The sequence below is a fragment of the Manis javanica genome, chromosome 4 (assembly GCF_040802235.1).
Source record: "Manis javanica isolate MJ-LG chromosome 4, MJ_LKY, whole genome shotgun sequence".
In the NCBI taxonomy this organism is placed as follows: Eukaryota; Metazoa; Chordata; class Mammalia; order Pholidota; family Manidae; genus Manis; species Manis javanica.
In genome coordinates, this window is record NC_133159.1 from 124741773 (window position 1) to 124762803 (window position 21031).

Below are 21031 nucleotides of genomic sequence, written 5' to 3' on the forward strand. Positions count from 1 at the left end.
CTAAAAGGCCCGGCTTATTTTCTTTAACTTTACCCAAATGCTGCTTTTCTTCCTCTAGCCCTAATCTAACGATTTGCATCCTAGGCAAGTAATAATGGCAAGCAAACCCAGTCACAAACAACATACTAAAAACAGGAAAGATTCCATCTTAAAAGATAGGATTGCATTTTTAAACCCAAGAAGTCAAAAAATAGGTTTCTTAACACAGCAGACAATAAGTCAGCTCATCTTGGGAACAGGACAGGAGGTCCTGACTGATACGCTCCCAAACCAAGAAGCTGTTATTCTGGAAAAGAATCAGACCAGTAAATTTCTTGTGTTAACTCTACAAAATAATCTGGAAGACTGATAAGAAATTGTGTCTCTTCAAAGATAAGCATTTGGGGACTATTTAGCAGGTCTGCATCCCTGGCCCTTCATCTCTCACCTGCCTATAAATCCCCTAGACAGTGCATCACCCCGGGGCTATCTTGTCCCCTCTGGGCAGGTACAAGCCAGGAGCTCTGTCCTCTGCTTTTTCTCTAAATAAAAGCCTCGCACATGCTCTCCTACCTTGAGTGTTTGCAAAGTTCATTCTCTGAGCCTGTGAACAAGAACACCAGCATCAGCTTCTCTGAGGAGCCCAAAGACGGGGAGCCCCCAGAGCCCATGCCTGGGCACAGAGTAGCACACCCAGGGCCAGAGGGCCCTACACCTCCCCAGCACATGCCGGGTGGGGAAGGTGCACTGCAGCCACAGTCAGGGTGGCCATGCAGCCATGTGAGCCTGGTGTCCCAGTACCAGTGGTCCAGGCCGCGGTGCGCTTGGGGCACCTGCACACACCAGGACAGGACGGACCGCTGGCCCAGTGACCACCCAGAAGGTTGAGGCTGGTGGACCGTGCAGGATGACAGGTCTGACCTGGGCCACCGCCCTGCCAGAGGCCTGCCTGTCCTCCTTCTGCCCAAACCTCCCTCCCTATGTGGCCGGGGAACCTGAGGTCATCCCTGGGATCACCATGCAGGCAGATGGCTCTGAGGGTGCTGTGGGCAGGGCGAGGGGAAGGAGGGTGGCCTGGATGTCCCAATTTTACCTCCTGTCACCTGGTCACCTGAGGCTGTCAGGAGGGCCCACGTCTACTTCCCCAGTCCCAATCTGGGGCCCCACCTGCAGTATAAGCCCTGGAGACTTGTCTCCAGCCTGGAGCCCCCAAAGGGGGTATTTGTGCTGATCCTGGAACTCCCCTCCAGGCCAGGCCTCCCCTCCTGGGAGGGTGAACACATCCTGAGAGCCTTGGCAGAGCGTTATGAGGAGAATCAGAGCCAAGCGCCTCCACTCAGGTCACAGACGTCAGGCCGCTCAGCCAGGACCCAGGAGTGGGACACCAGTGGCCTCACACCAGCCTGGCCTGGGGCTGGATGGCTGAGATGCACCATGGAGGAGGACTGGGGACCTGGGAGCTTTGGTGGATGCTCTTGAGTTGTGAAGCGTAGAGAAATTGGGCTCAGAGAAAGGCCCCCAACAGAAGGCGTGCACCTCTTGGAGGTGTTTTGGGAGACCAAGTTCAACATTTTTTGAAAAGGAATTTCTTGGAATGGTTGGGGCACTGTATGTCATTAAATGGGACAGTGCTAGACTGGTGCCCTGCAGCCCTGGGATCTACTTGGGTTAGGACATCTGCAGTGGCATTCAAGGTGTGAAGAGTCACCCCGGGGCATCTATTCAGTAGATTTTGGTGTCTGATCATCACCTATAGGTGTCAGGAAGAAAGACCCAGTTTCTGTTTGAACAGCCCTCCCCAGTGTTGCCAAGGTGTGCCAGTCTTCCTGAGTGCCTTATGGGGGGAGGACAGAGGATGAAGGACAACCTGGCATAGGTCAGGGCCCCCCTGCGTCAGAGTTGGAGGGCTGGGGGTGGGGTGGGCTGGGGTACACGATGTCTGCAGGAGGGGCAGAGCTTTGAGAAGAAAGAGCAGTGTGGTGGCAATCGTTCATCATTTATTACATTCTGCACAGGGATGACCCCAACCCCCAGGAACCATAAACCTCTGACACAACACCAAGACCACACTGTGCCTGGGGAGGCTATTTCTCAGGGATGAGGGGAGGGAGTTGCACAGGGGCTCTGCTAGGAGCATGTCCTGGGACCCTGCGACAGCCGGCTACCCCTGCAGCCTTGGATGCCTCCACTGGGTACCCAGGGGGCGCTGGTCCCATGCAGCACTGTGCCATCTCTGTGTCCATCCTGGGAAAGGCTGGCCATGGTGAGGACAGGCCCCAGCTCTTCCTGGACCATTGTGGCTATGACTCGGTGGCTGATGGCACCGAGGCAGCAGATAGCGTCATGGCGGGAGGCCACCTACTCGAAGGGGAAAACCCTCCACACGGTGGGGTGGCTCGCCTTTGTCCAGTGGGCCACGAACAGAGGGTAGGACACAGCACGAAGGTGGCCAGGTTGGCAGTGGCTACGTACAGGCCCTTGAGGATGCAGCGGCAGCATGGGAAGATGCCGAAGTCTGTGGACGGAGGAGGTGCCAGAGCACCTGCCCAGCAGAGGTTCAGGATGAGCAGCGGGAGGAAGAGGAGCAGCAAGCAGTCTGGGGACCTGGGGCAGCAGGTGCCTCATGCCCTAAGGGGAAGAAGCTTTCTCCACATGCAGCCAGGACACCAGCAGGGCCGAGGGCCCGATGACAGCAGCTACAGGGCCACGTGGGTGAGAAGAGGCAGGTTATCCCGGGTTCCCCCATTACCCTGCTTCCACCCCGTCCCCACTGCCCTCTGGGCTCTGGGCCCTGTGCCTAGAGTCCTGTCAATCACCAGCACCTGGGGGGGGGTCCCCTGTCACAGGAAGGCTCCTGAGTGCCACTTACTTAAAGAGGAGGTGGCTGTGTCCCAGAGGGGGAGGGGAACCACCCTTCAGTCTGACAGGCCTGGTCGGCCATGGAGCTGGGACCCCAGCCCCACCGGTCTTTAGGATGCCCCCACACCCAACATGGCCTGAAGCTTCCCTGAGGCTGAGGAGCAGCCCACCCCCTGCCAATCGCCCCAGCCCAGAAACTCACCTGGCCCTGGCCAGTAAGTTTAAATCTTGTGGGACCTGAAGGACTGTCCCTTTCTGCTGGCCCTCTGGCATGGGGGCTCCAGCTGGCAGGACAGGCTGTAGCTACAGGACAGAGGGACACCTGTGAGCCCCTGGAGCCACATGTCAGGGGGCCCTTCTCCCAGAGCCTGCTGGCAGCTGCAGTCCACACCTGACTCTGGCCAGCCTCACCTCTCCTCCTCATCCAGGGGCTCCATGGCCTTGGCAAAGGACAGGAAGCACTCATTGGGCTCCAGGTCATACACCTTGGCCAGCTTCCTCTGCATGGTGATCTCACTTTGGATGACAGCGAACTGGGGCAGAGCAAGAACAGGGTACAGAGAAGGAGGTGTGTGAGGAGTGGGGCGCTATGATGGTCCCGGATCTTTGCTCATGGGAACCCGCCTTCCCTCCAATGCCATCCAGCCCTGCCTGTTCTGACAGTTGGGTCTCCAGCTCTTCCTCCAGGAAGGTGGCCTTCATGCCACACCCCATCCCCCACCTGACAAAGCCTTGAGTGTCCTGAGATCTGGGTGTCTTAACTTTGTCAAGACACATTAGGCCCAGGGGATGGGCTGGACAGGGTCCTGCCCAGGGGGTCTTGACGGCAGTAAAGAAATCAAAGTGCATCAGAAACAGCCCCCTGAGCCCAAAGCAAGGCCCGAACGTCCCCACCCTTTCTCGAGTTGGAGGCCTGCCAGGGCCTCCAAGGCTGACCTGCCCAGAAACAGCACCTGGACCTGGCCCAGGCTCGGGGCTACCGAGAAGTGGGGACTGCACCCGGGGAGATGAGTCTGGGGAGCTGAGGCCTCTGGCAGGAAGGCACTGCCAGCCCCCTGATGTGCTTCCTGCCCTGAAGGAGCAATATCCCTCCCTGGGCAGAGCCTGAGGGGGAGGCCAGTCCTGCCCAGATGCTGACCCCTGGAGTCCTCAGCCCCACCTGCCCTGGGGCCAGGCCCGGGGCTTAAGCCGGTCCTTCTGGCAGTCCTCTCCAAGAAGCCCAGCTCCTGGGGTAGAGGGGGGAATCAGGAGGGTGGGGGGAGCCTGGTGCTGAGAGGTCTGGGCTCACTGGGGGCTCTCTCCTCTCTAAAGCTCACCATCCTGCCCCCCTGTGCCCCTCGGGGCTCACTCACATCCTCATATTCCAGGTGTTTGTCTATGGAATCATCCAGGATCAGTCCAAGGTAGGGGATCAAGTCCTGTGCCACCGGGGTGGGGAGGTGATGAGTCCCCGCCTGCCTCAGGGGCACCCACAGAACCTCCCCTCAACCCTACACCCACAGCCCCCAGCTCCCTTGGACCACCCTGTGCTGCCTCCCCCATCCCTTCGCCCTGCTCTCCCCTCCCGGTCCCTCCCAGGGCTGGCTTTTGGCCAATCCCAGGACCTGTGGCCCCTGCACCTGTCCTCCAACTTCCCCCTGTACCCAGCTGCTCTCGCCCTCCTCCCGGTCACCCCAGTGCTGGCAGCTCAGGTCTGGTGGCACCAGGAGCAGGTACAGGATCGCCCCCACTGCCCCGAACCTGGCCACGCCTCTCTCACCTTTGTCATCCTCTCCTCGGGTCCCATGCGGCCCCACTGCCTTGCCCTCAATATGGACTCCATCTCCTGCAAGGTTCAGGACACTCAGGTGCTCATGCACCCCTCCCACGTGGCCTCCCACAACCAGACCGTGGTTGATGGATGCCAGGCCCCCAGTCAAGTGGAGCCAGGGAGGGAGATAGATGAGGCCCTTGGGGGCCTGGGGGACCCTACTTCCATCAGCTCCCCCCTCTCACCCCGCACACATCGAGTCTTCCCCAAAGCTGTGCCACAGCACGGCAGAGGACTTGCCCCGAGGACCCTTCCCTTCCAGACCTTCAGCCCCCATTTACCTTGAACAGCCGCTTCCTGTGAACCCAGTTGTCCTGCGTTTTCAGGTCTTCATACACCATCAGGCAGATGCTAAGGGGAGGGGCGAGGAGGAGGGAGACATGAGGCCAGCAGGTGGAGAGTCTCGGGGCAAACCCCATTTCCTGGAGATCCTAGAAGGTCCACTAGCCTGTAGGAGGCTTTCCACCATGGCCCTGAGCCCTGGGGAATCTGTGGCCTGTGGAGGGGGCTCCATGTTTCCACCCAGGGGCGAATTTGCTTTGGGCCAGGTCTCTGTCCTTGGGGCAGAGACCTCCTGCTGCAGAACACAAGCTCAAGATCTCCAATGGGCTTCAACCCACACCTGACATTGGAGGAAACTGATTCCTGCAGGGGTACCCCTGGCCTAACCCACAGGGGGCCCCAAGAGCCCACCATCCCTGTCATTAAGCTTCACTGCCTCCCAGGAAGTCCCAGCCAACTGAGGGGACACTACCAGATGTAGGTGTGTCCCTGTCCACTCAGGTGCCCTGGTTCCAGGGACAGGAGTACCCACCAGGAAACATGTCCCCAGGTGCTTTCCAAACGACGAATAGCAGGGCTCTGCAGGGCAGAGACAATGGCATGGAGGGCAGTGTAGTTCCTGAGGTTCAGACTCCCCTGGGAGGGAAGACAGAGCTGAGAGCATGGCCTGCTTCTCTGCTCTGTCCCCCCATGAACTCCTGTCCTTAAGGAGACAGACACCCAGGGAGCCCAGCACACCTGGTACCTGCTGAGCAGCCCTCCTGGGTGGAGGACTGTAGCTCAACCCAAGGAAGGGCCCAGGGATGGCTGTCCCACCCCCGGGACCTGTGAATACAGGTCCACACACCCCTGGCAGGAGGGGCCCAGGGACTGTGCAGGGCAGACCACAGGCACCCATCCTGAGAGCTGGCCAAGGAGGGGACTCCGGGGGTGTCCCATGACATACCATGGCCACCCAGATCCAGAACCTAACCACTTCGGCCCTGTCGCAGGCCATCATGCTCGGGGTCCCAAGGCAGGTGGTGGTGACCAACTTAACCAAGGCATCATCAAATTCCTTGAGGACCCTATATGTGTCTCCCATCTGTGGCTGGTTCTGTAAGTAATTGTTACATTCTGCAAAGTCCATCCTGTTGTACAGCCCCTGGGGATCACAAGGGAGGGTCATCCAGCTGTGCCCCTGGTGCCCCTGTTCCCAGGCAGGGTCACTGGTCAGAGCTGGAGCCCAGGCAGCTGAGGACATGCTGTGAGCCTTGTGGTCATCCAGGCTTCAGACCCTGTCCACTGAGGCACCCAGTGGTGGGGAACAGAGGGAACAGTGGTGGCAGTACCTCCCTGAGCACCCTCCCCTGCCCTGCCCCTCCCAGCATGGCCAGGCCCTGCCCACTTTCCCTCCGCTCCTCCTCATTGGTCTGCAAGTATCTCTAAGGGCCAGCCCTACTGTCCCATGTGTGGTTAGGGAGGGCTTGGGGGTGAGGAGAGTCTCTCAGGGCACATGGTGAGTCCGTGGGGAAGCTGGAACATGGGCCCAGATCACAGGAGTCCATGTCAGGGGACGCCAGGTCTGGGGCAGCCGGTGACAAAGGGCAGGTGCACCCCTGACCCTGAGAGCCCGCTCCGCTCACCGCACAGATCAGGGTTAGCTGCTCAGCCACCAGGCCATGGGGAAATGCCAGAATGGTCCACTCCTCCTTCCTCCACACGTCCCGGGTGATTGCGACACAGGCACTGGTGGGCTCTGGGTCCGCCTCTGGCTCTGCCAGGCCCGGTGCCATTCCTGCAGATGTCATGGGACCCAGGCCCAAGGGCTCATGGGGCTTCAGCTTGGGGCCTGGCACCAGGGCTGAGACCACTCCTGGGATGTCCCAGGGGCTCACGGGGTCTGGACATGGCTCTGGCTCTGTAAGGCCTGGTACCATTACGGCAGTTGCTCCAGGCCCCATGCCTGAGGACTCATGGGGCTCCAGCTTGGGGCCTTGCCTCAGAGCTGAGGCCTCTGCTGGGATGTCCTCCAGCTCTTCAGGGGCTGAAGCAGGTGACACCAGCCGTAGCTTCAGCACAGGGGTCTGAAAGAGCTCCTGGACTCGCTGTAGCCATGAAGCCAGCCCTCCCTTTGTCTCTGGGGCCAGCTGCATCTGCTGTGGGTCTGGAGCAGGACACAGAGAAAGAATCACTGCGGGGCTGATTCCCCATGTCTTACCAATGACAGAAGAGCCCTCACTGCCTTGAAGGGAACCCCAGTCCAGGAAGCCCACCCTAGACGGTCCCCTGGCTGTAGCCCCTCACCTTCCAGCTCTGCCACCGTGGGCCCCAGGTGCTCCTCCTGGACCAAGTGGTGGAGGACTTGGCCCTCCAGGGTAGATGAAGGCTGGCCATGGAGGTCACTAGGCACATGCTCGGGCTCCCAGGCAAGGCGACTAGCCTGTCCCATCCTGGGGCTGGGGGAAGGCGGGGGGGGGGGGTGGCAGAGTGAGAAGCCTGGTCTTTCCAGCCACACTGGCCTCCTGGTCCACCCTTGTGTGGGCCTTGCTGCTGTGCACTCCCCTGCCTGTCCAGGCACCTGCCCCTCCCCCTTCCTGACCCTGCGTGTCTGTCGTGGGACCCCATCCTTTCCCATTCTCCCAAATAGGAAGTCCCCAGTCATCAGCCCACCCATGGGAATCCGAAGATGAGTGACCTACTGGGTTCTGCTGTGCTCCCCCTGCCCCAAGCCCCAAACTCCTCCTCCCCCCATTCTGTGAGACAGGCAGTGCTCCCTCTGGACCCAGTGAATGCTCACATTTTCAGTTCCTTCTCTGGCCCCTTGTAATGCCCCCTGTAACTTGAGGAGGCCGTGAGGGCATTGCCCGTGAAGCTCCCCGGCCATGACCTGTGGATGACGCCTGAAGTGACTACCTGACTCCACCTGGGACAGGGTCCCAGTATTGTGTCTGCTTCCTTCACTCAGTTATGCTAAGTGTCCCCAAAGGGTCTGCATGAAGTGGGAGCTGCATACCTATTGTTGCTAAAGGAAGTCCTGCCAAAACCTTCCCAGGTATCCCTCTGCTGCCCCCAGAGGTCTCTCATGTGGCCACGGTGAGGTTAAGGACCAGGCCCAGCCACAGGGAATCGTGAGCCTCTGTTCCAAAGGCTGCTTTCCGTGTGCTTTTCCAAATGAGCCAGGCTCCAGGCCACTGATGGGTGAGACCAAAGGCTTTCATCGGGTACAGAGACGTAAGCCCTGAAGTGGCCCAGCTTGGCTGCCAGTCCTTTCTGCGCTGCCGGACACCAGAGGAGCCCCTCTAAGGCTCCTCCCGTGTTCCCCATGGGCACCCTAACAGGCTGATCGCCAGCCACCCTGTCTGTCAGAGGAGCACACTGCGGCTCAGACACATGTGGAGACATGCAAGACACACAGCAGGCTGTGGGCAGAGGCCTGAGTGTGCCGAGGAGGGGGTGGGTGCTCACCGGGGGAGCTGCTGGCTCATGGTTGGCTGGTCAGCATCCTCAGGAGGGAGTGTGGACTCGGGAGTGCTCCGGCTGGTGTTTGGAGCTGGTTCCACTCGTGTTGTGCGCTTTCTCTGCTTCCCCCTCACGCCTGTCCGGGGAGCCCTGTGCCTGGGGACCTCAGTCCCATGGACAGATGGCTCAGGTGTAGGCTGAGGGGGACAGCAGTGATAGAATCAGTGGGAAACCCAGGAACCACCAGGAAGAGGGAGGTTTGTAGCTCACCCGAGAGTCCCCAGCCCCCTGGGATGCAAGCAAGGAGAGGCACGGGGTGCCCCTGGGAATGAGGTTCCAGGCCCTCTGGAGTGGTCCTGTCAGCCACTCTCATGGGGAAGCCCTGGGAAGGCCCTGGCAAGTTGCCAGGTTTGGAATGGGGTCCTGGGATGTAGACAACCTGCCCCAGGTCCAGGGAGATGGAGTAGGTGAATCCATCCACCAACTCCTCCACGCTCCCCAGGGTGGAGCTCTGCAAAGCCGGCACCTGGTAGCTGGACGGGAGGCACCCATGGTTGCATGGACCTCCCCGCAGGGGGCAATGTGGGTCCCAAACTGTGCCCCCGAGATCAGGCCCACAGGGCCATCTGTGTAGACATCCAGTCCCTCAGGGAAGGAGAGGACATACCTGGGCTCAGGACTAACATGTGGGTGGAAGTACCTGGTCCCAACACTCACCTCCAAATTCTGAATGATGAGACCAGAGCTGTGACACTGACTGCCCCTTGCTCCCTAGCCTTCAGTCCCACCCATGCCCCACACCCACCACACACACACAAGGGGCCTGGGGAAAGGTCAGCCAGTATGGGTCACACTTGTGGCCTGGCCCTGGAGTGGCCCACTTCGGGCTGCCCTGTGTTACCTCGGGGCTCCTCGGGAGACATGGACAGAGGCGTTGGAGGAGGTTACTGAGCCAATGCCCACAGCGAGCAGGAAGACTCTCCCTCTCAGCTTCCCTGACTCCCACGCCTTCAGCAGGCTCTGCACAACAAGACCGCATGTTGCTCTATTGAGCGCCACTGGTCAAGTGAGCAGGACTGGGTTCTGCGACCAGGAGCTGGGTTCCGTCCGTCCGGGTCACAATTGAGGTTCTACTTGGCATGTCATCAGTGACATCACTTCTTCAAGGGCCCCTCCCTGCATTCAGACACACCCACATGCCCCTCTGGGATGCTGACTGCCCACCCTCCTGGCCCTTGCCATGCATGACTACACAGATCTCCACCAGAGCTCTCCCCTCACTCTTGGCAATGTCACCGGGGTCCCAGCTCTGAGGAGACAAGAGCTGAACTCAGGCTGCTTTTTCTCACCAGTTCCCTGTCCTGCTGAGGCCACAGCACCTCCCAGGACCTGCCCAACATCCCGACCTGAACAGGGAGGGTCATGCCAGACATTCCTCCCTAGGGACATCCCCAGGGATATATGGATGACACCTCCAGTTCCTGGGGGCTGGTGTCACGTGTGTCTGACACACAGACTCAGAGATGGAAGAATGCCAACCAGGCTTGGCATGGAGAGTGGAACACCACGCAGGTCAGGCCGGGGTCCGGGCCTTGTGATCTTGGGCAAGTCCATCTCAAGCTAGGCCATTTTCAGGTGTGCACCTCGAAGGGGCAGCAATGAGAGGAGATCCAGGTGTTGCCATCTACTGCCTTCCATCTTCCAAAGGTCCAGGCTGCTCTCAAACTAGGTGCTTTTCAGATCAATCAGTAAATGGGTCAGAGTGGCACACCAGAAATGAAGCCTATGGTGCCTCCGAAATCTGAGGTGGTCCACCAGGCTGCTGTGCTCTTTTGTGTGTGTGTTGGGGTGGTGGGTGCAGATACAGCATCTTATTCTTCACCATAGAAGGGATAGCTTGGCATGCCTACAAGATAGGCTTCTAGTAGCTTCTCTCTAAGATGAAAGGTCCCTGAATTTTTGTCGGATTTATTTCCCACCTTCTGACACGTGACTGTGCTATCAATATGCCTAGATGAGCTGTACTTCCTGATCACTGGGTCCAATCAGCCTAGTACCATCAATGGGATGGGCCAGTGTGATGGCTTCTGGAAGGAAAAGGAGATGAAGCTTCCTTCTGTCTAAATGACAACCTAAGTGTGGAGGTCTGATATACCTCTGAGATAGTTTTCTCTCCTTGTCGGCTGAAAGCTAACTGCCCTGCTGGTCTTTACTCACAGGAAGAGAACAAAGAGCATTTTTCTGACCAATAGTTACACACTGGGTGCTTGGGGATCAAGTAATGAAGCCCCATGTGCAGCAAGAACTGCAATTTGAGACATTCTGATTACATTGACAATCATGCGCTGTCATCTCCAAGATTCATCCATTTTCTAAGTAGGCTAAATGAGTGACTTCAATAAGGGTATGTGGAAATCACCACCCCTACTTCTTTCAAATCCTTGGTGTCACCAGGCATTACTGCTTTCAATGTATACTTTAGAGGGATTTCTACAGGCTTGTACTTGACCTGCCACACAGTATGAATTCCTTGCTAGGCACAGAGGACTGTGGAAGCTGGGAGCTCTGCGTCCCTGACAACTCAGCCCTGTGGGCTCTGACACTGAAGGAGCGGCACTGCGGGCACTTGGTCAGCGTGGGGGTTGCTGCTCCTGATACCAAGACCCAGTCCTTGTCCCTGAGGTCAAACCACAAAACACAATGACAAGGTTTTGAGGAAAGGAAAGAATCATTTATTGACTTGCTAGCAAATGAGGGAGTGGTAGGCTCCTGCCTTGAAGAACCACCATCCTCCTGACACACAAGTGGTCAGAGCTTTTCAAGGGAAATGGTAGGAGAGAGGCTGGGGTGCCAACACATGAAGTAGCAGCTTGCAAGGGTCCAGGCAGACATTCCTGCACCAGTTCACTAGCTTTTTGTTTTTCCTTTCTGCTCCTCCTCAGTCCCCTGGGACAGGATGCTTGGGGTTGAACAAAATCAGCTTTCAGCTTTAACTCTGACCCTCAGACTAAGAAAATCTGGAGAACAAGAAGAAATTGCCACCCCATCCACCTCTGCCCATTAGTGGACAAAGTTTCTGGGGCTGCTTGAGTTCACTTTCCAGTGAATGTTAGTGTTCTGTTTTAAACAAAGATTTCATTCCTCTTTTCCTCTACTACACATTCATTTATTACTGTTACATTCCCTCCTCCACGGTCTTAACAGGTGTCACAAAACAGATCATGAAATGCCTTGAGGGAGGGTTTCTGACTTTATTTCCCAAAGATAGCCACAAGTTGAAAAACACAGCTCTAAGCATTTCTTGGAATATCAGTGCTGGCTGACAAGGCAGGAACTGCCATCTGCGGTTCAGATTTCCAGTGGACTTGGCTTATGTGTTCAAATTCTGCAAATGTTGCTGTTGGAATCAGCAAGGGAGTGTCTCCTTGCAACTGCCTGGAGCTGATAGCCTTGCATTTAATACTCTCATGCAGAATTTTCTCAAGAGCCCCTCCCCCACTTCTAGCACATGAACAAGTTGGGGAAATGAAAAGAGGGGACCCACAGAGGCCTTTATGTCCAGAACTACTGCCCCACTCCCTCCACAGAGGCCTCAGGAGCCGAGGGTGCAGTGCTTGCAAGCCCAGGGCCTCCACTTTGCCTTCCAGGCTGCTCCCCTGCTGCTGCTACCCTTGTTACCACTTTTGGAAACCTACAAGAACACAAGCGCAACTTGGGCCTCACTAAGGTTTCGGTTCAGTGAACAGGTGAGGCTACAGCTCCTAGGAGTCAGCCTCATTCTCGACCCCTTCTTCCCTCCACCCTCCACTGCCGGTCTGGCCTGCGCCTGCACCTCATTGCGAGCCGGGGTGGGGCTGCGGGCGAACGGTGGGCTCCCCAGGTCAGGTTGGAGCATAGGGGCCGCATCTCCCACTGGCTCCCAGCCCACGCGGGTGCTGCGCATCCTCCCCACTTGCGCCACGATCTCCTGCTGGCCTCCTTCCTCCCTTCAGTGGGTTAGTCTGGTAGGGCTGCCATAATGAAGGATGACAAACAGCACGGTGAGGGCGCCCTAATCAACAGAAATGGAAGGTCTCCCAGTCCTGGAGGCTAGAAGCTCAGAATAAGGTGTCAGCAGGATTAGTTCTGAGGGCCAAAGGGGTATCTGTGCCAGTCGCTTTGACTTGTAGAATCCTGGGGTTTTTAATGCGGGTCTGCACGTCATTTCACCAGTCACGTTGCATTAGAGGCCAACCCTAAACCAGTGTGACTTCATCTTAATCACATCAGCAAGGACCTTATTTCCCAATAAGGTCCTGGTGGTTAAAACTCCAATATATCTTTTCAGGGTGACATAATTCAATCCATAACAATCAGCAAGCCTAGGCTGGGGGGGAGAGCATGGAGAGCAGATCTGTTCCTTGTCTCTGCAGTTGTTGCCAAGCCGTGATCCTAGCCAGGGGAGCTTCTCACCTGGGCAGTGATTGGAAATGGTAAAATGCTATTTGTATAGATACATACACGTTACTAGGGGCTAGGCACTGTTTTAGGTAACAAGTAATACATATAGAGCAATTTGAATAGGACTAGATAAGTGTTCTCTGTTAACACATTTAAACTGCAAAACAACCCTAGAAGTAGGTACAAGTATTTTCTCTGGTGCACAGACAGGGCAGGTTATTTACCTCAGGTCCCACAGCTAATAAGTGGTAGAACTGGAATTAGAACCCAGGCAGCATGGCTCCGGAGCCTGACTCATAACCACCACATTCCAATGATGTGAGAGGTGCTGCCGTGGGCAATCATGTCAAAGGCTGGTGGAGTTACAGAGTCTGAAGAGGGCCCATTGGATTTATCAACAGGAGGTCATGGGTGTTGGAAAGAAACTAGCTTCAGTGACATGCATGGCTGTTAAACACCTGCAAAGTGGTCAGTGTGCATAGCAAATGTGCCATAACTAAAATACAAGGAATAATACCTTAATAAATAAATAAACTACATGGGATTTCAAAGAATTTGTACAAAAAAAATGTAAAATGTTCCATCAATTATTTTGTATATTCACGCTGAATTGACATTTTGAATATATTGGGTAAATGAAATACATTATGAAAATTAAGTGCAATTGTATAGTCACTCTTTTAAACCGTAGCTACTAGAATAGTTTAAATTACATATGCAGCTTGCAATATATTTCTGTTTCTAGTGCTGGCCTAGAAGGTCACATTGGAGGAAAAGGGAATAGTGGATAAAACTAGAGAGAGGTCTAGGTGACATCAAAGAACAAAGAGGGAGCAAGGGAGAAAGCATGCTGGTGGAGAGTAGTTGTAATGAGAATCGGACTCTAAGGCCATAGAATTTCAGGAGGGGGGCAGTTCTTGGCAATGACAAAGTCCACGTGTGGCCTAGGAATCAGTCCTGGAAGTAGGGGGCAGAGATAATGCAATGAGAGGTGAGGGGGCACCTGAGAGATCATTAGGTGTCATTAACAGGGTCAGAGGAGACACTAATCTAGTTCAGGGCCTCTCAACCTCAGCCCTGTTGACAGTTAAACGGGCTGGGGAATGCCTTGTGATGGGGGCAGGGCTTGTCAGGGGCTTTGTAGGTTGTTTAGCATCTCTGGGCTCTGAGCACTAGATGCCGGCAGTACACCCCTGCCCCCAATTGTAACTAAAACTGTCTCCAGACTTAAATGTCCTGGGGGGGTGGGGCCTGGGTGAGGGTACTGGCAGTGGGGAAAGGTGGGAGCTGTACAAAATTGCCCCTGGTTGAGAACCACCAGTAGCTGGATGCTCTGAGCTTCAAAATAAGGTAGAAAAAGAATAGTCCTTAGGTGAGGGTAACAGGGTAGGAATTGCAGACATCACTGCTCAGTGTGGCCTATGTGGTGTGCAGTGAGCAGGTAGGAACTGAGCCAGGTTTCTGTCTTGGGGAGCCATGTAGAGACAATAAGTATTTCAAAATATTAAACTAATATGACGCCAGTGACCTTTGAATCTTGAGGTTAATTTTCCTAAATTGCCAATGAGATAATAGTTTCCATTATTTCAATAGTTTTAATTCTAGGACTTGATAGAGAAAAAGGATTGTCTTGATTTTCTAAGTTCTTCCTTATGTATCAAGTGAGTTAGGTCTTAACGTAGTTTGACTAGAAGCTGTGTATACAGAAATGAAGGACTTTATTTGGGCAGGTTCACCCAGGCGCAAAACCGCTCTGCTTCTGAAACATTGATGAAAAGGCCAAGTGAGTCAGGCCTGAGAGTCTGTTCCACTCAGCGTCAGCTGGGGACACCCGAAGCCTGGGCGCCAGGATCCCCCAGGGGGGCTCTCTCCTGAGTATCTGGCACTTGTGCTGGGAAGACACAACAGTTGGAGCTGGAACTGGTGGGGCTCTGCAGGCAGCCATCTCAATGTGGGTGACTGCTTTGAAAACCCCATCCTACTCCCCACTTCCCTACAGTGGTTGGAGCTACTCTATTTTTATACTTTTAGTGGGTAACATTGTTTTTAAAGGTATGTAGTTTTGAGATATGTATTAATAAAATTCACCCATTTTTAAGTGTACTCTTCAAACTTCAATGAGTTTTGGCAAATTTATAGCTGTTTAACAATGATTAAAATATAGAATATTTCCATTACTCCAAAGAATTCCCTCATGTCCTTTTCAGTCAGGTGACCACCAATGTGCTTTGTCACTATAGTTTTATCTTTTCTAGAATTTCACATAAATGGAATTATACAGTATGTCATTTGTTGTGTCTGGTTTCTTTCACTTAGTATGGTTTTGAAATTCTGTATCATGTTTATCAATAGTTGGTTCCTTTTTCTTAATTTCCATGTCCTTTTGCTCAATCTCCATATCCATAGTTTGCTTCCGTATGAATATCACATACAATGTTTTCCCATTCACCAGCTGATGGAGCTTTGGGTTTCCAGTTTTTGACTAACATGACTAAGACCATAATGAGTGTCTTTGTATATAATCTGTGGGGCAGATTTTCTCTTCTCCTGGATACTTAGGAATGGCACTGCTGGGTCTTACCTTGGCATTTTGTATTTTTTAACACGTAAACCCCTAGTACTTACTAGACAATGAGAGTGAGCCCAAATTTCTGTTTCCTGCTCCCACACACAAGCTCACCAGCAAGAGAATTAGCTGTAACTCTCCACATAAGCCTTGGTGCCTCTCCTGCTGAAATCGTTGGAGTGTTTTCATTTAGCAAAATTCACATTGTAACGTACAATTACACAGATTTCCCTGTTTTTTTTATTTTGAATTGGCAGACCTGACAATTCTTTTAGTCTTAAATTCACTTTCTATTTCACTGGAATAAAACCTTTAGGAACTCTTTTAGATAAATTTATAAGTGTTAATCTGAATCTTTGCAAGCTTGAAAACATAATTTTGCCCTTAAACTTGAATATCTTGGGGTGTAGAAATCTAGCTTTACAATCCATTTTCTCACAGAATTGTGAAGATCTCTGGTGTGGCAGCTGGTCTGGCTCCTGGATGTCTCCTGCTTGTACCCACTGGGGTGGCACAGCCCTGCTGCTCCGTGCCTGAGTGCCCTACCACCCCCTGCAGTGTTAAACATTCCTTTACAAAAGTTACCTTATCATAAAAACCTTAAGAAAGCCCTCCCTCTTCTAAGGAAAAATCTATTTACATTTCCTTCTAATATACTTCAGTTTAACTATTTATTCTACCTGGAATTTGTTTTTGCAAATGGTGTAGATGGAAATTTGTTCTCCGAATGGGTGGCTGACTCACAGCCATTCTTTACTATTTTTTTTTTTTTTTTTTTTAATTCTTTACTATTTTGAAATGTAAAGTTGATCATTTACTAAGCTCCCATGTAGTCTTAATGTTACATTGATCTGTGTCAATGAAAAGCTTATTACTTAGTAAATTAGAAACACAAGTTACAGAACCATACTGAAGTATGGCACCATTTTATCCAATGAAGCAAAAAGAAATCTACAAAGTACAGATATGTGTGTTTGTGTGTGTGTATTTTTGTTAAATATACAGAAAGGAATTTGGAAGGTTACCATACTAATAAATTACATTTAAGAAGGGTAATGGGATTTTTCTCAAGATGGTGGTGTGAGTAGGGTGTCAGAAATCTCCTCCCAAAACCATATACATTTCGGAAAATACAGCAAATATAACCATCCCTAAAAGAGAGACCAGAAGATACAGTGCATGAGCCAGACTACATCTACATCTGTGAGAACTCAGCATCTCATGGAAAGGGTAAGATACAAAGCTGTGACCTGGTGGGACCTGAGCACACCCCCCACCCCAGCTCACTGGCAGGAGGAAAAGAATCACAGTGGGGAGGGAGTGGAAGCACAGGACTGCTAAATAACCAGCCCTAGTAACCTGCGCTGGGAGCACGGACACACATTGCATGATGTACTGGATATTAGAAACGGAAAAGTAAAATCTGAGACTGCAAACAGGTTCCCACAGCCCGCTGCCCTGGGACAAAAGAAAAGTGGGCACTTTAAAAGTCTTAAAGGGACAAGGGTTTAACAGGTGGACAAAATTGTCCTGGAACACTCAGCCCAGCAGGCTGGGAATTTTAAGGAACTTCCGGCACCCTAACCCCATGGTGGCAATGCAGCACAGCTCTGAAGCCCCTCATGGTGATAAGCAGCCTGCCATTCACTCCTTCCCCCTACCCCCACTGGCACTGCAAGCAAACCAGCTGACCTGCCATTGCTGCAGACCACCCGGGGAGCAGCCCTGCCCACAGCAACCATACAGAGTCTTCTCCCAGCATGCAGCTAACTGGGCTGGCCCAGAGGCTGTCCCCAGTGTTCAGCCACCCGGCACAGCCAGAGGAAGCTGGCACAAAGTCTGGAAGGCACAAAGAGGTGCTGTTCTCACAGGAGAACACACACCGCACACCTGTGACCCACATAGTACCCTCGGCTATCCTGAGGGCCGCCCTGCCCATGGCAGCTCAGGGCATCAACCCAGAGACTGCTCCCTGTGTCCGGGTAACTGGCACAGGCAGTGGAGAGGGCAAGGAGATCAGCAAGCAGGAAGGGACTTTGTTCTCCCAGCTGACACACATGCCACTCGCCCGCAATAACTTCTACCGCCATGAAAAGGCAGAAGAACCTGGTCCAGTCCAAAATCACTCAAACAATGCCAGAAAGAGGGCCTGGCGAGATAGATATAACCAATCTTCCCGGGAAAGAATTCAAAATAAAAGTCATAATCCAAAGGGGAACCCTCCTACACTGCTGGTGGGAATGGAAATTAGTTCAACCATTGTGGAAAGCAGTATGGAGGTTCCTCAGAATGCTCAAAATAGAAATACCATTTGACCCAGAAATTTCACTCCTAGGAATTTACCCTAAGAATGCAGTTTGAAAAAGACAGATGCACTCCTATGTTTATTGCAGCACTACTTAACAATAGCCAAGAAATGGAAGCAACCTAAGTATCCACCAGTAGATGAATGGATAAAGATGTGGTGCATATAAGACACAATGGAATATTATTCAGCTATAAGAAGAAAAGACAAATTCTACCATTTCCAACAACATGGATGGAGCTAGAGGGTATTATGCTCAGTGAAATAAGCCAGGCGGAGAAAGACAAGTATCAAATGATTTTATTCATCTAAGAACAAAGAAAAAACTGAAGGAACAAAACAGCATCAGACTCACAGAACCCAAGGATGGACTAACAGTTACCAAAGAGAAAGGGACTGGGGAGGGTGGGTGGGAAGGGAGGGTGAAGGGGGGAAAAGGGGCATTACGAGATTAGCACACATAATGTAGTGGGGGGACACAGGAAAGGCAGTACAACACAGAAAAGACAAGCAGTGATTCAATAGCATCTCAGCACGCTGATGGACAGTGACTATAATGGGGTGTGTGAGGTGGACTTGATGATGGGGGGAGTCTAGTAACCATAATGTTGCTCATGTACTTGTACCTTAATGATACAAAAATTTTTTAAAAAAAGATGCTTGAATGTGAGCAGAGCTAGCCTCAGAAGGGAGGGAGGAGCACTCTAGGAAGGACTGGTGAGCAGGACCCAGCCAGGGGGAGCAGGCATGATTCCGAGACCTTGGCACATGTCCCTCTCTGCTGGTATACCCACGGGATGCGTTTCAGACAACAACATGCCTCCACCTGGGGACGGCCACCCCTGGCGCTCCTGTAGGAGGCCGTGGTCAGGTCCTGGCCCAGGCCGCCACACCAACCACAGGCTCTCCGACCCCCCAGAACCCAAGCGTGCGCCATCACCCGCCCGCTCATCCTATAGACATTCACAGAGCCTTGGTTGCTGAAGGAGGATGCAGAGCTGAAGAGAAAGCCCAAGCCTCCTTGCGCAGCGGGAGAACAGTGTATGCGGGGGTGGCACCTGCAGCTGGGTTTTGAAGGGTGAAGGTGTGGGAAGGGGGGCAGTGTCCCCAGGGAAATGGAGAGTAGGAGGTACTCCAGGCAGAGAAGAGCCCATGAGCAGGGCAGAGGGCCAGGGAGCTGAGGCTGGAAGGCTCGATGGGTCTCCATGACACTTGGGGGGCAGCAGCGACTCAGGGTCAGGAGGCCCCATATTACCCCTGCACTCTGTCCCACTCAGACGCACAAAAGTACCCAATCAGATACAGAGGCAGCAAAAAGAACAGGGAGGGGGTTGGGAGTGGGGAAGCCAGAGGCTGAAGGCCTGAGGGGCTGCTGGGGAGGGGCTGGGAGGCCTGGTGGGGTGCAGCCTTGGGGCTGGAGTCGCCTCCGGGGTAAGAGTGCATGGTGGCCTAGAAAATCATAAATGAGGTGGGAAAGGGTTAGAGCTGCCTGAGACCAGCTGCCTGCAAGACACAGGGGGTCCAGGAGGGGGAGCTGTGGGAGAGGGAGACACAGAGAGACAGCTCCCGGCGCCGCCTCCTGACTCCTGTGGGCGCCACGCCCCCAGCCCCCCAACCACATTGTTGCCAGGTAAAGGCATGCTGCAGTCAGCCCCAGGCGCTCAGGGTCTCCAGAGGGCCAGGGCCTGCCACCAGGAGTGTGGCCCCAGGGGCAAGGTTCTGCAGGATGCCATCTGTGGGGATAGGGGGACAGGCCCAGCTCTGGCCACACACGTGTCAGTGGAGCTGCTAAAAACGGACGTCAGGGTATACTTTCTACAAAAGCCACTCTTCCCCACGGGGTAGGGAAGTCAGGCAAGAGAAACTCCTGAGGCCACCCCTGGGAAAAGAGAGGGAGCACAGGTAGCAAAAACCGTGTGACTGGAGACGTGGTTGGGCGAGAGACATGCTAAGATGCAGCCCAACCCCAAGGTTCCACATGCAAGACCCACCCAGGCGAGGCCTCCCTGCTCCAGAGGAGACCACTAGAGAGCACAGGGCGGACACAGTGGGCACTGTGTAAATCTGCCTGTAAAATCCTAAACTGGTTCTGGGAGGAGACACACAACTGGTTGTGGTGCTGGCTTCTGGGAGTGGTACTGGGAGGGTCAGGGAACAGAGGCTGGAGGAGACAGACTTTTCACTCCAGCTATCCTTTTGTAGTTTTTGGAAGTTTCTTTACCAAGTGTATGAATTACCTATGCAAACATAAGATGAACCAACTCTACAAAATAAAGGATTAAAAGACCTTTTTAAATTGCAAAGCGAACGGAGTTTTAAACACACATCCTCAGTCACTCTTGCAGGGATGGAATACACAATGAAATGTAAATGTTCATTAACACCTCACAAAAATATCCACATATTATACATCACATACACAAAAAAAAGGCACCCCCATCTTTACCACAGCATTCTGAGTCCTCTGCCTTGGCTCTGGCCTTGCTTTGATGACAAACTCACATTCAGTAATAATAATAATAACAACAACAACAACAACAACAATGCTACTTGGTAAGTTTTCACCTTGTGCTATACCATGCTTTGCTTCCATCGTTGCCTCGAAGCCTTCTGACTTCCTCATTTTCCAGATGAGGAAAACAGTTAACTCCGAGACCATGTTTGCTGGGCCCCCAAGCTCGGTCGAGGTGAGTAGGCCTGGCCCGGCAGGGAAGGCTGCTATGGATTCGTGGCGTCCCCTGGAGGTCCTGCGGGAGGTGTGGCAAAGAACCTAATGAGCCTTTGGATTTCTTTTGAGGATAGGCAACGAGGGAGGCAATCCAGGATCTGTGGACTCCCATTTTGCTCCCCACTATTCTCGGAGAGCCCTGGCAGGGGACAGGACCCTGGCTTAGGAGGTGGCGGTGGGGGTAACACAGACCTAACCCGAAAGGTCAGAGGGGAACACAGACCTGCCCGGAGGATCTACGAGGAGAGGCACCGTCCGACAAGCGCATTCCTGAGGCTTTCTCTGGGAGCTAAGGCCCTATAGTTAAGCAAACAAGCAAATAGGCAAAAACACGCTGACGGGCACAGAAAAACCAACGCCAAAACGTCTCGGAGGCCAGGAGGGGGCGGAGCCTGGAGGGCGAGACCGCCAGCCACAGAGCGACAGTTACTGGTCACATTCCCTTAGGTGCCCGCCCCAGAACCTCCCAGCCATGGGTGGGCCACTCCTCCAGACGTAGCACGCTCATCGGCTGAACGAGGGCAGGAGAGCTCTCATTGGCTGAATTCCCTCACCAGCTCTTTGGGGCGGTACTCAGGAGGACAAGACCTGCGGAGGGGGGTGGGCTTCTTGCGGAGGGGG

The 21031-nt window shown here is 53.6% G+C and overlaps 1 protein-coding gene and 1 long non-coding RNA gene across 4 annotated transcripts; both read right to left on the reverse strand.

Annotated features, from left to right (window-relative positions):
* Nucleotides 1–1966: 1966 nt before the first annotated feature.
* On the reverse strand, nucleotides 1967–9478 carry LOC140848743 (uncharacterized). Its single transcript, XM_073232942.1, has 13 exons — nucleotides 9273–9478; nucleotides 8378–8568; nucleotides 7710–7799; nucleotides 7217–7368; nucleotides 6556–7076; nucleotides 5877–6074; nucleotides 5463–5566; nucleotides 4930–4999; nucleotides 4598–4663; nucleotides 4191–4256; nucleotides 3250–3371; nucleotides 3041–3141; nucleotides 1967–2675 (listed from the first exon to the last, which is right to left on the reverse strand). The coding sequence occupies exons 1-12, from the start codon at nucleotides 9408–9410 to the stop codon at nucleotides 3060–3062; spliced, it is 1800 nt and encodes a 599-aa protein (XP_073089043.1). The 5' UTR covers nucleotides 9411–9478; the 3' UTR covers nucleotides 1967–2675; nucleotides 3041–3059.
* An 830-nt stretch (nucleotides 9479–10308) lies between these two features.
* Nucleotides 10309–20884, reverse strand: LOC108384878 (uncharacterized). 3 transcript variants are annotated; one of them, XR_012130474.1, is made up of 3 exons: nucleotides 20634–20884; nucleotides 20248–20429; nucleotides 10309–12823 (listed from the first exon to the last, which is right to left on the reverse strand). It is a non-coding gene; the product is annotated as an uncharacterized lncRNA (long non-coding RNA). The 3 variants fall into 3 exon arrangements; XR_012130475.1 differs by lacking the exon at nucleotides 10309–12823 and adding an exon at nucleotides 17271–19131; XR_012130473.1 differs by lacking the exon at nucleotides 10309–12823 and having other exon boundaries at nucleotides 19956–20429.
* Between the last annotated feature and the right edge of the window lie 147 nt (nucleotides 20885–21031).